Here is a 16,267-nt window from a genome sequence, read left to right as displayed (position 1 = left end):
AGAAAACCTCAGCAACAACGCATGTGTGACATTTTTTTGTGAAGTTACGTCTTTTATTCTTCGTTGAGAATGATGTTGATTTTTATACGTAGATGCTTTGCAGAATTTATACGATTGCTTCGAATGATGTCAAAACAGTGGTTAATAATATATGTAATGAAGAATACATGAATAAATGTTAACTAACTTTTACATTTTGCATTGTGTTTAAGGTTTTATTGTAAAAAATGGCTTCAGCTGTTCAAGGCAATCGTATGAAGAGGAAAAGGGAGAATGTGGACAAGGAGATTACCAAGTCAAATTCAGATGATATTGCTTTGAATGAACATGATGATGATGAAAAAGTGAATGCAACTGGGTATGGGTTTTATGTGTTGTATTAATATATTTTTGATTTAGTTGTTTTAATTTATTTACTTGTGAATAGGAGATCGCAGTTTTACTTAGGTACAAAATGACTGCTACCCTAATTTGTAGGATTACGTTGACAGTTCCTTTTTTTGCTTATATCAGACAATTTTTTGGGTGCATGGCCTGAAAAACAACTGCTAATCATGGCATACTTTAAAAAGGATATTTCACAATTTTCTTGCCCCTGTGTAGCATCTCATTCAAGCCACTTATTTTATAGCCATTTCCTGTGTTTCTATTGAGTAATAGAAATACAGGAGAAAATTTAGGAGAAAGGAGAAATTTTGTGGCAAGCGCAATCACAAAGCCCAAGTGTTTCAAAACAATTTTGAGTTTCTCCCAAACTCTCACAAGTGTTTCTTCTGGGTGTCTGAAAAACTGCTCATCTTTGAAATCAACCGGCATTCAGTATTAATTTGCAGGATTCTAGAATAATTGATTCTCAATGGCGATGCAAAGGCAATTAAAACAAATTTCCTACTTGAAATTTTTACAAGCCACAAATTATATGTATTATTTTTTTCAACTTCATTTACGGGTCTTTATATTTACGGCCAAATTGTGCAAAAAGGTCAGCGGATTTCAAAAATGGGCTTTTTTAGACACCCAGTGCCTGTATAACTCAACAGAAACAAGTGAAGCATACTCCGAATAAAAGACTCAAGTTTAACTCAAAATTTGAGCAAGAAACAAGAAGATGAATGAATTTGATGATGAATTTAACAAATTCGAAATATTACTTTTCAAATTAAAATTTCTTGTTTCTTTCTCAAATATTGAGTTAAACATGAGTCTTTTATTTGGAGTATGCTTCATATTATAGAAACAAGTGAAACATTTTCATTTTCCTTTATGAAATAGCCTGTTGAATACATCATTAAATTATCAAGTTTAATGATTTATTAAATTCCTTTGTTTCTATGGATTCAACCAATCAGCATTTGTGTTTTTTTGAAAAGGCTATTTTATAAGGTGAAGTAGAAACTGGAGATGTACATACCAAACTGTTGAGATATTAAACTTTTTACAAAGGCTGATTGCGTGATGCCACAACAGCATTATCCACTGGACAGTTATTTCTTTGATTCAAACAAACAAACAACAAACAACATTTGTATACCGGCCAGTATTAATCCCCGCCAGGGGGGTTGACCGGTCCATGAATTTTTCTACGCCAAACGTCTCTATCTCTCGTTATACCCATCGCCTTCATATCACTGTTCACAGCATCCATCCATCTCTTTCTCGGTCTACCTCGTTTGCGGACTCCATCAACATTCATATGCAACGTTCTACGAATTTCAGCACTTTCTTCCCTCCTTTCCACATGCCCAAACCACCTCAAACGCTGGCGCCTTACCCAATTCTTGATACACTCAACACCAACTCTTTCTCTAATCTCTTCACTTCGAATCCTATCCATCAACGTTACAACGTCTTTGATTATTTACAAAAATTATTTTAATCACCAAGCGGAGGATCAATTTAAACAAAGCATATCTTCTAAGATGGCAAAGTTTCATTTTTCTCATAAAATTATAATCACCTTTTTAACTTGGAGAACTTGACATTTTGTGGATGAATGCTAACCGGCTTTGTGCAACAGAATATTGCTGTTTAAACTTGTCCATGCTGACAGTAATGATATTTTAGTTGGCTCAGTGGATACATGTGTGTGATATGTATCTGTTCTTCTTTTAGTTCAAGTGAAAGAAATTCAAAACCGCCTCTTACCAAGAAACCCAAAGAAATGCAATCTGAACCCGAAGTTGATTGCATCTCTCAGGAAGACCTACTGGCCCAGCTTGGGTTAAACTCCATCAAGAAGCTGCAAATGGCAGAACCTGACCCAAATCGTGTTGTGGAACCAGAGCCACCGAAACAGTCCATTCTGGAACTTATGAAACATCCATTCTCAAAAAAAATTATGCTTTCATCGTCCTCGCCGAATAAGGAAAAGGCGTTGACTAATGGCACTTTTACAGAAACTGCTGAAGAGGCAGAAAACATTGAAAACAAGGAGAAACTTATTTTACGTTTGCAGAACAACTTGCGAAACGAAGAGGCAAAGCTCATGCTTTTACGAAAACTTTACGCGTGCCAAAATGACAAAACTAGCAAGGATGCGAGTGCTGTGAAGTCTGGCACATCTGCGCCCGCGGCAACCTCCCAACCTTCGACTACCGCTCAAAGGAAGGCAGCGTTGCCAAGCTCCGTTCAAAAGCAGCATACCGTACCCAAAGGACAAAAGCAAACCGGAAAGGTGATACATAAGCCCAAGCCTTCTCCTGTTTTAGTTCAGAAACCACCTCAACCGAACGTCCCTGCTGTTCAGCCACGCGTAGTTTTTCTCAGTCAACCACGCGTACCACAACCTGTTGTTATTGCTCCGAAACTCGTGGCTACACCAGAAGGAAAGCGTGATACTCGGCAGTTAAAGGTTCAAATGGTTAGTCCTACTTCCAGTAAACTAACGGTAAAGCAACATAATGCACCCAACTCATACAAAACGTTAAAATATCCTATGGAAAATGGAGTACCGAAACCAAAGATGCGCAGTCCGCTTTCAGCGGAGCAATCTCACGCAGAGGCGAAGGCTGCTTTAAGAAAGCAGCTTGAAAAGACATTATTGGAAATCCCTCTGCCAAAACCACTCGTACAAAATTGGAATTTTGTCCCTAGTGTCAACACGCAAAATTTCACCATACTTGTGGGCCTCGAGGGTGTTGTCAATCATATCATGGAATCTCAAGCTTTGGCTGTTAATGGCGAGCTTGCGAAAAAGTACATCCCACCGAAATTCTGCTCGCAATGTGATACTGACTTTACGCCCGGCTGGCGCACCAAAAACGGCTCCGAGGACACATTGTGTGAGTCATGCTACACGCAGCAAATCAAGAAATCTTTAAAAACTGAACACACAGCGCGCTTGAAAGAAGCTTTTATGAAGGCGCTCAAACAAGAACAAGAAGTTGAGAAGAAATTTCAATTATCAGGCTCCTCCGTTTCGTCCGTTGGTAAAACGACGAAATCACAACCTACCCACGTGGCATCCATGCACCAACCTTCTCACCCACCTCCTGCCCGTCTCGTGTATCATACGGTTCATCCACAACCCCAGCTGTATCAGCCTCATCACTCCATTGTACATCAGCTGCAGCATCAACCGTTGCAACCACAGCATCCAGATTTGGATAGCACGCACAGGCAAGAGCCTGCACGTTACTTCACGTATGTTGGTCAGCCGCCACACAAACCACGACATAGCTACACGGAAAATGAACGCCAAAGAGAGTATCTTTTGGACATGATTCCTTCGGGGCATTCATCTAGAGGTTATCGTATTTAGAGGTTATAGTATAGAGAGGCAATCAGTGCTTGTCTGCACGGGCTCCGGTAGTAGGATAGTCCGATGTGACGAATCTTTTTGAAAATGTTCCAAGTCTGTTTCTATTCTAACATTTCGTTTGCTACGCGTGAAATTTTTGTTGCAGTCATTGTTCTTTTATTTAATGATGATACAAGGTGATGAACTTATATTTATTGAGCTGTGTATATTCGCTTTGAATGCCCATTAGCTAAGATAAAACAAAGATATTCTTTACCGACGAGCAAAATGTTGAATTGGAAAGTAGGCTTTTCGTAAACATTTGAAATACGAGTAGAAGAGTAATATACGGGAATGTGGAACATGAAGAAACAATAGTATGAATTGCACGCGTCTTCACTTATCGAGCATATAAATTACCACGCAAGGAATACACAAATTCGAAATTACTATATTTAAATATTGTATTGAAAAGTGGATGATTTCATATGAAAATGTTGCGTGAGTATTGCAGTTATTTTGTGTTGTTTTTTCAATGTAACCAAACCTACCGTTGTTTTCGTTGTTCAACTTTATTGTGGACGATATTATAGGATACATATTCTACATTCTCAGAATAATATAACATTTTCATTAACATTACTGTTTACATGCTATAATCTCCATCATAAAGTACTTCTATTAGTTCTATATACCAATTAGCTAATAAATTCGGGTCGTTTAAACTGATATCACATTTATAGTTATACATTTTTGCATACATGCAAATCCAAATTTAGTACAATCCACTTCACAAATAATATATTCTTTTACATACTGCATGATTTCATCAAAATATTGCTTAAACTTATTTTACGCCCTTTACGACTAACTCAACTACCTGTCTTACGAGTTTCATTTTGCATATAATAAAAGCGGGCACATTTCTGGTGACATCTAGAGAACAAAAAGAACGAAATAACATTAATGCTTGCTTTGTTATAGTTTCACAGTTTCCCACAGCCAGTGAAAGCTTTTATGTATATAAAATGCCAATTATATAAGAATGTATCGTCCGTTCACTCGTTGAATTAAATTTGAAACTACACCGATGGCAGAATCCCGTTCTCCCTAAACGTGCAGCTCTCAGTTGCGCAGCCAGCCCGCAAGTTTTGGTCCTGCTATGTAAATTTTAGACATTATTTCTTTCATCTGTTGTTTTACAATGATTGAACACGGAAAATTAACATAGCAGGACTAAATTTGCAGGCTGGCTACGCCACTGGTAGCTCTTGCCAGTCGACAGTTGTTTCTAAGGTTATCCTAGGATAACTATTCTTAGACAATAGCGAGCTTCAGCTAGGACTACGACGACGACTGCAAACTTTCTCAAGCTGTGCCCTTACTCGGTCAAACTTCGTGCTCGGTTGTACTGCGTGCTAAAGCTCCCTAATACTAGGGACTGCGACGCAGAACGGGTTCAAGAACGATGGTTGACGTAGAATTGTCTAAAGTTACTGCTGTCAATTCCCTTACTATTTCAGTTATTTGCCGAGACATTTGACCTCCAGCGCTGTCCAAACAACGTTCGATTGATTGAAACTGAACATGCCAATCCTTCCACCTCGATAATACGTGGTTTGCAATTCGGGAGTTCGAAATAGAGCTTCACCTCCTTTGTAAACACTTATCCTAAATGAATAGTTCAAGCAGGTTAGGCTTCAAATGCGGGTCGTATCAGTTAATTGAGTACAATGGCCTACTGATCAAAACGTGCTCGGCTCCAAGCCCCTCGAGAATATGGAAAATGAAAATAACTCACCTCGCCCGCTTCCGCGATGCACTCAAGGTTAGCAAAAATTTGTAGGCCTGAAACGATTCCCACGGTGTTTGGTCAGAGGATCTCCACAAGATATTTGTCTGCAAAAGAATGATGACAATCCTATTTTTTGCTATTTTCTTTGGTTACATTGCGATGTCATCCTACCTGTCCGTAGACATTGTTTGTATTTCTCAATGCACTGTAAAGCTCCGAAGATCCTCCTCTTGTTGATTTCACCTCCTTTAAAGCAAAAAGCAAATACGGCCATGCATGTGAATCTGTCTTCTCACGTGTTTCATGCAAATGATGTAATTACACCCGGGCAATGTTAAAACTTGTTGTGGTGAAAGCGTGTGCTCTGGCTTGGCTGGTCTCATCCTTGTTTCGTGCAATTGATTTTGCTGTTTCTACACTTAAAACTTCCCCCCCTCTTTACCTACCTTGATCACCAGTCCCGTGTGGCTATTCGACTTTTCCCACATTACAAGGTAAAAGAGCTTGGCATTTTGGAATCCAAAGACGAGTCCCATTTGTGCCTCTGAGGAGCTTGTGCCGTCCACATAGATGGTTGTGTTGAATTCGACAGACTCGAATTTTTTGTCACCTGAAGAGAGAATGTGAAAAACGCGATCAAATGTTAACCTTCTACGGGGTCAACAAGACCTACTAACCAATAAGAATGTCGTTATTGGTGCCTTCAACTTTGCGAACTTCGCGTCCTTTTTGTTCGACTTTCCAAGTGTTTGTGTCATTTCTTACCACGCCGTCAACGCGGAACAGAACGTGCTTTCTGAAATCGACTGCGGTCATGGATGCATCTTGTGGACCCTCGTCCATTTTGTCTTTCACGCTGTCACCATCGTAGTCATACTTGCACTCAATTCCTCTTCCATGAGCTAAAGGGAAATGTACGTAGTTAGCAAAGGATGCCGCGAAGTGAGCTGTGTTTTGCTTGATATTAAGACACTGCTCTTCGATGATTTCATAAATTAACTTCTATTTCTGCCTGTTGTATTGCTCAATCTTTTATCTCATTCCTGACTTTCTTTCATCTCAAAAAGGAAAATCTTACATCTTGACAATCGTTGATATCTGTTTGCGATCAGTGGACAGTTGTCGTGGATGTCAATTATGCCATCGTTATCATCGTCCGCATCACACGAGTCGCCTGGAACGAAATTCTTGTTTTCAGCCCGAGAACTTTCATTTGAAAAAGAAACCAAATTGAGTTCGCTTCAATTATTACCTCTTTTGTCGAAGTCGTTGTCCAGTTGTGCGGCATTTGCTATGTACTGGCAATTGTCCACAGAATCTTGAATTCCATCGCGATCTCTGATTAAAAGAGAAAAGATTAATTGAATAAATACAATGGATCATATGAGGCTATTGGCATCGATATTACCTGTCCATATCATTATCGCAGGCATCTCCCAAGAAATCGTAGTCCGCGTCTTCCTAAATAGCAACAAATACCTCAAAGTTAGGAGTGCCAACGTAAAACCGAACAGCTTTGTCCATCTGCTGAATATTTGACGGTATGAAATCTATTACCTGATTAGGATTGAATTTCAGCGGACAGTTGTCGCATTTATCACCCACATTGTCTTTATCCACATCGCTTTGGTCCGAGTTCTTCACGAACGGGCAATTGTCCCTTCTGTTTATCACTCCTAAGAAGAGCAAGTTAAATGAGATCTTGACCAATGTTCTGAACCTAACGCTCCGAGGTATTACAATGAAGACTATTCTTATAGTTTCTTGGAAACATTAAATCCAAATATACTGAACATAGAATGCATAAAAAAACTAGCCATCATTGTCGTTATCAGGATCACAAGCATCGCCCATTCCTACTCCATCTGAATCCGTTTGGTCTTCATTTGGCGCTCGGGGACAGTTATCACAAGCATCTCCAACTGAATCACCGTCAGAGTCTTTCTGGTCTCCGTTCGGTACCCTCGGGCAGTTATCCTAACAAAGAAAAAACGTAACTTGTTTAATTTATTAACCAGCTTTTTAAACTATTTTATACTTCAACTGCTTCGTGCAGCAGGGAGAAAAATTCAAAGTGCTCTCTGCACTTTGAATACTTACGTTGCTATTAGGTATTCCATCTCCGTCAATATCGTTATCACAAGCATCTCCCGAACCGTCTCCATCAATGTCGCTTTGATCTGGATTGGGATAGTCTCGACAGTTATCCTAAATCGTGGATAATGGATTACGCAAGTGCGTTTTGATCATGCCGCCAGGGTCATGTGATACTCATACCTTTGCACAATGTGGCCCAGTGCAAGCAAGTGCATAGTCTGGAACACCGTCTAGGTCAGTGTCTTTGCCACAAAACAATCCATCGCCAACATAACCCACTTTGCACTAGGAAAATATTGTAAAAAATTCTTTTATTTCTGTTTTCTGTTTACAAAGGCTCGCCAAGCGTAGTTGAAGTTTGTACAGTTATGAAAATGGCCGGGATTTTTTTTTTTGTAAGTTTGTCTCTATTGAACGAAAAATATAACTGAAAAGCTTCATGAAGCCAAATTTTGCTTCCAGACACGCACGTACATTATGATACGCGTGGAAAGATTGGGGCTAGTTGTTGCTGGCTTCAAATTTTGGCGGGAGCTTGCTTTCTTGTTCATTTTTGTTTGATTTTGGTATTATTCATGGTTTGTTCAATTCAATATTTGCTATATGCGAAAATTTTCGCTTCAAACCAGTCTAAAAACAACTCCGGAGAAGGCAAAAAACCCTGCATTGGTCAATAAATCATATTCAAGAGTTTTGAAGTCAGAAAAGAGGGAATTGGCTTTTTATTTCGATGCGTATTTAAAGTCGCCATCCGCGTATGGATGCCATATTCAACCGAGGGAAATGAAATATTATGTTGTGAAATGCGAAGAAAAATGAACTATGGTTAGTACAATTTGTTTTTAAGAATGTATTCATTGTAAATTCAGTTTGTAGCTAGTTTTTATGCCAGAAAAATTTCGAAAATTCGTTGTATTGACATTTTGTGAAAATAGGATAAGTCTACGCCATTGCGCTCGTCTTCGTAGTCGCGTTTGCTAAATTCATTTCATAGTACCGGGTTAACTCCTGTTTTTTGATGAAGTTTCGTGGAATCACTTATTGTCAATAGGAATTTGTCTATTAGCTTCGACCAAACGGCCATCAATACATCAAATTTGACAAAACTAGGTTTTAAATAGATTGGTGAAATAATAAGACAAGCACAACGTGAACACACAAGAACATTGTGAATTTCTTGTGCCACAACTCACAAGTACTTACCGAGCACTCGAAGGATCTTCCTTGATATTTGCTTATGCAGTATGCATTTTTGTTACATGGGTTCGAGCCGACATTACCGGAGCAATATCTGATTCCGTTGCACTTCACATAAGGATTGCCATAATATCCATCCGCACAAGCACTGCACCTATAACTGCCAAGGGTGTTGATACACTTTGAGAACTGCGCGCACTTTTGGGGAATTAGGCATTCGTTGATATCCCTGCAAACCTGGAAAACAAGCAACCACGTGTTTATTTTCGACTTACATACATATATATACATATTGTTTGATGTTCGAAATACTTCAGCTCATAATTGAGACACCTAGCAGAATCAGACTCGAACAGTTGTAACAATATTTTTGTATAGATATGATGCTCATACACGATAATGGTCTCATTGTGATGGTGTACGAGTATCTTATATCAGAATAATATACTAGGGTAGCTCCCCCCTTTTTTTTCATGAACAAACAATGTATTGGGTAAAAGTCAGTGTCTGTTCTCGTGCTGACCTGCCACCACCCCACCCCACCCCCTCACACACACATTTACCTGTTTAGTCCTGGCATGTTCATATCCAACTCCCATGACTACTCCACCACGATACCCAATTGGACAAGAGTCACATTTGTAGCCTTGCTTAGAGTTGGTGCATTTAACTCCATTGAAACACGGACTCAGTTTACACTAAAGAGTTAAACAAAGGTGTCGGTGGCTGGCATATACCATATGTGTTTTTGTATAACGAACGTATATCGTTTAAGATAGGAGAACAACGATGGGTAGCGATCGTTTTATTTCTATGCCCTCTGTAAATATCAACTTTTGTTGTATGCTGAAAGCATTTAAACAACAATCATCTTCGGACATAATCATCAACCCACAAGCAATAATACCTTTCCCCGCACATTTCCAAACAACTTTATGTCTCAGGCTTTCTAATTGCCCATCGGGCCGTTTTATAGAGCTGCATTTTCCAAAGTCCTGTCATATTTTCACGTAATTATGTTTTGTGCTGTGCAAATAGTTTTTTGCATTTAAGCGTTTCACAATGGTATCTGTTCATCAACACACTACATCAAATATATTTTTCAATTTGAAAAGTTCTTCGAATGTCTTATATTGTTTTACCTCGTCGATGTCGGTACAATTCGTACCATCGCCTTCCATTCCTAAGGGACATTGACCGCACGTGTAGCCTGGTTTTTTGTTCGGCGTGTCGATGCACGTCACCCCTGGATAACACGGTTCAAATTTGCACGACGGCACTGCCAAAAAGATTGAAAATCTGGAGTCAGCCATTGCATGTAACACATGAAAGTTGTTCCGAATATCAGTCAACGTGAACTTATTTCATGCTTCAAGTACCCCTCCCCCCCCGGTTATTGTAGAAAAAGCTTGGAAAACGGTGGAAATCCTTTTTGGTAGAGGGGCCAAAAAGATTGGACGGAAGATATTGTTAGAAGTGGAAGTACTCCAAACTCAACAAAGTCAATTTGTGGTCATTTGAGCTTGAAGTACCACCCCCCTGTTTACTGTGGACATGGCCTGGGAAACTGTGGAAACCCTTTTGGTATAGTGATACGAATACCATCAAATCACCTACCTCTGCTGTCTGCAAACTGAAGATTTTCAATGATGCGTCGCAAGTACTGCGTCTCCAGCATTTGTTTGCTCAACATAATCTCCATCTGCGAAAATTGTGCCGCCATTCCTTGAAACGAGGGACGTGAGATGATAGTTGTTTCTTTGTCGTCTTCTTTCCTCGAATCTGTGGATTCGAAAATGATTTAGTTGAATACTTGTGGGTAGGGCTCGAAATTTGAAATTTCAACCAGTATCCAAAAGGATACTAGGGGGTGAAAATCTATGGTATTCAAATTAAAATTTCGTATGCCAAATTGATATCATACTGTACATTTCATAGGCAATATCAAGGTAATGAAAATCAATACAGGTCACGTACTATGCTATGCAAATACACTGTACACTGAAAATATATAGCAAATATTGATTGTTTGAATGGAGAAAAATGAAGAAAGTCATATATTCTTGACTAATGAACTTTTAAAAGTATAACTAAAATGACAATTTATAATGGATGAAACCCGTCAGAATTAGAGTCAGTATCAAACATCGCTCAGACTTTACACTGCTCGGACTCCTACGCATCTGATGATGCGCAGGTATTTGCGTAGGAATAAATTTTTCACTAATAAAAATCTTATAAAAGCATATGTTGTCATCTCGTGTAACAAGGAAAAAATGCACTTGGACAACCCTAATCGAATTTCATTGCATTACGATGGCGATTTCATAATTTTCGTGCGACAAACAAGGAACACTATTTTGACAAGCATTTCGCCAAGATTCGATTTGCTAATGTCGTAAATACTTCGACAGGCATTTTGCCAAGATTCGATCTACTATAATCTCGATCTGCTTATCTCGTAAATACGATTTTTTAGTATGCCATCTGAATACTAAACCAGTGATATTTATTATCCAAAATAACAATCTAGTATCATTTGGATATCAGGATATCGCCAATTTTGAGCCCTGCTGGTGCATTTGATAAATACACATCCCTCGACCTTTTGGAAAAATTTACTGAAGGAACGAGAGGAATGTTTACATATCATGTTGGTGGCAGTTATGTCGCCAGCTTCTTCATACTGGCAGTGGGGACGATGCTAGCTCCTTAGGTGCCAGTCTTCCATAAGTGCTCGGAGACATCCCTTCCTTAATTGTGTATTCATGGAATCTCTTCAGCCCTATTTCCTACATTTTCAGGCAAGTTTATGACAATCTAAAAGCCGCACATCGGTGATTTATTTTCTGTGCAAAGCAAACTGTTTTTGCAAGGCCAACTTTCTCTTATTGGCTAATCTAGAAGTGTCAATATCAATCGGGGTATTCAGTTCAATAGTGCCTTCTCACTTATTCCTCTTAGTTTTTTTGTCTTAAGAATTGGTCTAGATTTAGAATGAAATTGGTCTTTGAAATATCTGCCCCACCTGTGTCCGTCTCTGTAAATGGTGGCGAGTACTGCTTTCGTCTGCTGTCTCTCAAATTAGAACACACTGTCTGATCTGTCAGCAATTCAATGTCTCGATTGAATACAAACTTTACATTTTGTAAACTTCCCTGTAAGATGAGCAAATTATATGCAGTTTTGTAATGAAAAATGAAAGTAATATAGTTAAGTCGCTATGTTTGTAGATGTAGATCATCTAGGTTATTGGCATCCCGAGAAGAAAGACTGTTCGTGTTGGTATTTCGACAGCCTTATTAGTGGTAGCCATCTTCAATTGAGTCAAGTGACTATCGCTAAAGTTGTCGTCAGTCAACACCATCATCCTTCTCAGGACTGCACTTACCCGTTCGATCTACATCTGCACTCATGGAATAAAATTAGACAAATTTATTGTAATTGTACCCTCCATGGTCTCTCAAATCCTCCACGGTAGCCACGTGACCTCTGTGCAAACCATATTTGCGCGGAGGTGGGTTTCTTTTTGGCGAATGGCAGAAGACTCGTGTATCCTCGTTTCAACGTTACTTTCCCCTGCAGTGCGCAGTCCACATACACGGAAGCTTCTGGTATCGGATTATTCTTCCTCCTTACGCCAGTGACATGAAGTACAAGTTTGTGCCACGCGTTGTCGTTGATTGGTCCCACGTTCTTGAACGTCACTTCATAGGATCGACCGTGCACCAAATATAGCATAGTCAGACTACACCCGAGGTTGTTGCAATTAACCCAAACTCCAAGCACCGGTCGAGCTGTGGTAGATTGTACGGGGAAAAAAACTTATGGCAAATGTTTGTGGAAAATTCGGCAATGCAATTAATGTGTCCTAATCGAAAGTGTTCGAAATAAAATAAAACTGAAAGGAAAAGAAAGAAATCAGAGGCGCATTACAACACTGCTAAAGTGCTAAAGTGCAAAGCTGCAGTGCAGTTTTATACAGTTTCTGGAATTGCTTTTTTGAGAACATGCCTTGCTCCATCTTATGCACGTTTGCTGCATCATCTTTGTCAAAATAATATGCTACTGCCAGGTATAAATGGACTTGCTAATGACTTAGCCACTCCAATATCAAATACTCTCGATAAGTAAATACCTCTGAGTCTCGGACAGATGACAGTGCGATAACTTATACAGATGAAACCGTGATAACTTATAAAAACAATTGTTTTCACTGCTTTTATCATCGATCTAAGTAATTTTCGGCATGCATGCTGTATTTTTTTTCGACTTACTATAAGTGGTCTCGATCCACAGCAAAGCGCTTTCCTCATTTTGAACTTTCACATTCGCAGTTATCGTATAACCTGAATATATCTTAGTTTGTTTCGCGATTTCTGCGGCTAGTTTTCCTCGACTGACTAAGTTTTGCTTGACCTCGCCAAAGGTGAACGCTCTTCCTTCGAATAACAATCCTTCCGTGCTGACAACGTTCTCGATATTTTCATTTATTTTGAAGTCGTCCAAGAGATCGATCTCTGAAAATGAAATCATTCAGTATCAGGAAACAACTCGTCTCACAGATATGTCACCTATATGTATATATATATATGTATAAAAGCTGCAAAAGCCTCTCAAATGTGCCTATTTGAACATGACAAATACAGCTGCTTGCATTCAAAATCTATCTAACAATACCTGAATTGAATATGTACTTTGTGGATGTTTTTGTGTATCCGATAATCAAGACGATATGCCGTATGCGTTCGGCTTAATAGTTATAAAATCAGCTCGTACCTACTGCTTTGATTGCCAGCAACAATCCCACCAAGACGGTTATTGAAATGATTGCTTTGTTCATCTATAGATGGGCGAAAAATACAAGAATTCTTTACATTCTTGAAAACTGAATGCCTGTAAAGTTACCTCTTTGGGTCTTACATCAACAAAATTATATTTTTCAAGTTGTATTGTAGAAATGATTTTGAATTTTGACGTTTGCGTTTATCTTTCTGATCTTCCACGATGCAGCTCTGACGATAGCCACAATAGAATGACAGTAATGCTGACATAATCACAAGATATTGATAAAGTGTGTCATTTTGAAGAATTTATTTCGTAAAAACGTCCACGTCATATGTCATTTCATATTGTATGCGTTCAGCAGACGTCTATGCAGTTATGATTCAAACGTTATCTTTTCAATAGTTTGAGAAGGGGGTTCCTTAAGCTCCATGTGATGTCCGCGGATGTGAAGATGATGGTTACTTGATCAAATAATGATGTGCGAACTTAATTTCATGACAATGCCCATTTGTTGATTTATGCGTGTGAATTATATTTCAATCGTCAAAAAAGAGAGTATATCAAATATATAGCGAAACGCTTAGTGCCTAGTACCATGTATAGATAGAGCTGAATACAGTTATTAAAGTCTATTACGCATGCATAAGAAACTGAAAAATGGAAACCATTGCCTAAAATCATTCTTATTTGAATCTTTAGTTGCCATTTCGTAAACCACTACTCACGTTGACTGTTAAAGATGTTCCAAAATGCGCGAGGCTTGGGATCTATCTCCTATACGGTATGTTTGAAGAACATTTTTCTTCCAGGTCAACAATCATCTAATATAGCATCTTCGACCGGTTGACTAAATGCATTTTACTGGCCATCACACGATAATAATTCTTACGATTGAATTGAAGGAATGTAAGAGGCATTGTGAAAATGACTAATTACATCTTAAAAACGCGTAATTGCATGCATAGAATGCGAAATTGCCTGGTAAAATGTGTAATTGCAACATTACAATGCGTATTTGCGTATTAATATCGCAAAAAATGTGTGTCGGCAATGCAATAACAAAGAGTTCAATGCAATGAAGGCTGCCTTAACCTGCCAAGTGGAAAACCGCGAGTACAAAACATTGAGAATTCGTCACTGACTGCTAAAATAAGCTAAAAATAAAGGCAAAACGCCAAAGTAGGACTCTCTCGAATTTTCTCGAAAGCAAATCGTTACTTCTCCTAATAGTTATGCTCAATCATCTAGTAACTACTAGATGACTTTTGTCTACATTTAAATAGAGGCCTAAGTTTGTCAAACACTTTTCGCCAAATTAAAGAATTTTTGTCGGCTGCCTCAAAGTTTTTTCTCGATTTAATCATCTAAAACTGCCCAAGTTTAAATTAAACTTGACTGGCTAAATTTTCTACATGTATAATTGTCGAGAGCACTAATTGTCTTTTGACCGTGCATATTTGTTTTTTAAAGTGGATGTAAAGAAATCCGGCAGTGCCGTCCAACAATTCACTTAATGCGATAAAATGTTTCCCACGCGTTTGTTTCTACGTATAGAACACTTGAATTCGCGTCAATTGGAAAAATATCTTCATATGATTCGACTTCGTCCTACAGAATATTTGTGTAGTTCAGGTCACGTGAACGTTACAAGTCAATCAAACATAATCCATTTACTTATAAACAGCCCTAATTAAACTGTACAGACCATGTAAAACCTTGTGTGTGTTAACACTTGTAACCTCTGCTTGTCCAAATGGACGCGCAAATGGACACCCTACCAATGTTGTTTGCCATGAGCATGGCAGTCAGTCTCCATTCAGAGCTGTCTTGGTTAAATGTTTAATAAGTAGAGAGTTTGCTCCCTTTTTTCTACTTCAATCTCTCCAAACTTAATAAGCACGCGACGTCTTTATGTATTACATAATATTTAATGGAGGTTGCAAGAAAAGGTGTCGCTGTCTTTGAAGAACACCGTGGTGACCTTGCTAAAATTTTGTTTTTTGTCTTCCTGCTATTGAGCTACGTCATCGCACAAAAAAAGAGTTTGCCAGAATAAACGTGGCCGAAATTTCGCATTCGTTAAAACAGCTTATTTTATTTTGTTGAACGCGCGCTTGAATTGCGACAACCTTAATCATAAGTGCAATATTGCTAGACGTTTCGATAAAAGGCGTGTAAGCCCATGAATTTACCACTCCTGACGAAGAAGTTAGCGCGTGATAATGTTGTATAATAATTATTGCGAATGAAGAAATGTTACTCTTTTTTCAAATTATGAAATGGATAGCTGTCATGACACAATAATGATGGAATGACAATTTAGGAATAACCACTTGACAAACAAAAATTTCACCGATCCATCGCCTCCGATATCTGAATATACTTCAACAAACCTTAAAACTCACGCTCATCCTGTTAGCACCTTGCGATTCACAACCAGTTGCTGACAAACGTGGTCCGTATTATTTCCACTATCACAACTCGAACAAATATTTAACTTTGTCTCACTTGCGTATATGTGCTACGTACAGTGATGAATGCGCCACTCCACTTGAGTGTTTTTATGTCTGCTTTACCTTGCGGAGTCACACAGTTAATGCGGCGCTCGAAGCGTGACAAGAATGCAATTTGCTTAAAACTTGCATGTGTTA

The 16,267-nt window shown here is 38.8% G+C and overlaps 2 protein-coding genes across 6 annotated transcripts in view; one reads left to right on the top strand and one right to left on the bottom strand.

The window, feature by feature from the left end:
* Window positions 1–14,468, top strand: part of LOC124459627 (MAU2 chromatid cohesion factor homolog) — a 26,491-nt gene extending 12,023 nt beyond the window's left edge. Inside the window, exons 3-4 of one of the 2 annotated variants that reach the window (XM_047009102.1) lie at window positions 213–358; window positions 2,113–4,252. In XM_047009102.1, coding sequence (XP_046865058.1) covers window positions 228–358; window positions 2,113–3,760 — 1,779 coding nt within the window. In that variant the 5' untranslated portion in view covers window positions 213–227 and the 3' untranslated portion in view covers window positions 3,761–4,252. Of the gene's footprint in view, window positions 1–212; window positions 359–2,112; window positions 4,253–14,315 lie in introns of those variants that run through there. The other variant, XM_047009101.1, reaches the window with a different exon arrangement.
* On the bottom strand, window positions 4,293–16,267 carry LOC124459626 (cartilage oligomeric matrix protein-like). 4 transcript variants are annotated; one of them, XM_047009095.1, is made up of 22 exons: window positions 16,010–16,267; window positions 13,608–13,671; window positions 13,106–13,348; window positions 12,279–12,625; window positions 11,857–11,986; window positions 10,446–10,610; window positions 9,971–10,107; window positions 9,392–9,526; window positions 8,835–9,065; window positions 7,812–7,916; window positions 7,635–7,742; window positions 7,352–7,511; window positions 7,092–7,210; window positions 6,943–6,995; window positions 6,787–6,872; window positions 6,613–6,708; window positions 6,212–6,436; window positions 5,981–6,144; window positions 5,706–5,780; window positions 5,541–5,638; window positions 5,255–5,410; window positions 4,293–4,675 (listed from the first exon to the last, which is right to left on the bottom strand). In XM_047009095.1, the coding sequence occupies exons 1-21, from the start codon at window positions 16,025–16,027 to the stop codon at window positions 5,263–5,265; spliced, it is 2,907 nt and encodes a 968-aa protein (XP_046865051.1). In that variant the 5' UTR covers window positions 16,028–16,267; the 3' UTR covers window positions 4,293–4,675; window positions 5,255–5,262. The 4 variants fall into 4 exon arrangements, with proteins under 4 accessions (XP_046865051.1, XP_046865052.1, XP_046865055.1 ...); XM_047009096.1 differs by lacking the exon at window positions 16,010–16,267 and adding an exon at window positions 14,342–14,428; XM_047009099.1 differs by lacking the exon at window positions 16,010–16,267 and adding an exon at window positions 13,737–14,097.

Source organism: Xenia sp. Carnegie-2017, unplaced genomic scaffold, assembly GCF_021976095.1.
Source record: "Xenia sp. Carnegie-2017 unplaced genomic scaffold, XeniaSp_v1 HiC_scaffold_13, whole genome shotgun sequence".
NCBI classification, from domain to species: domain Eukaryota; kingdom Metazoa; phylum Cnidaria; class Anthozoa; order Malacalcyonacea; family Xeniidae; genus Xenia; species Xenia sp. Carnegie-2017.
This window is presented reverse-complemented; position numbering and strand designations above follow the sequence as displayed.

Coding starts and splice junctions, on each gene's coding strand:
- LOC124459626 (XM_047009095.1), bottom strand. Junction 11,987..12,278: donor GATTTGAGAGACCATGGAGG/GTACAATTACAA, acceptor CTCATCTTACAG/GGAAGTTTACAAAATGTAAA. Junction 6,996..7,091: donor TGAAATTCAATCCTAATCAG/GTAATAGATTTC, acceptor GTTGCTATTTAG/GAAGACGCGGACTACGATTT.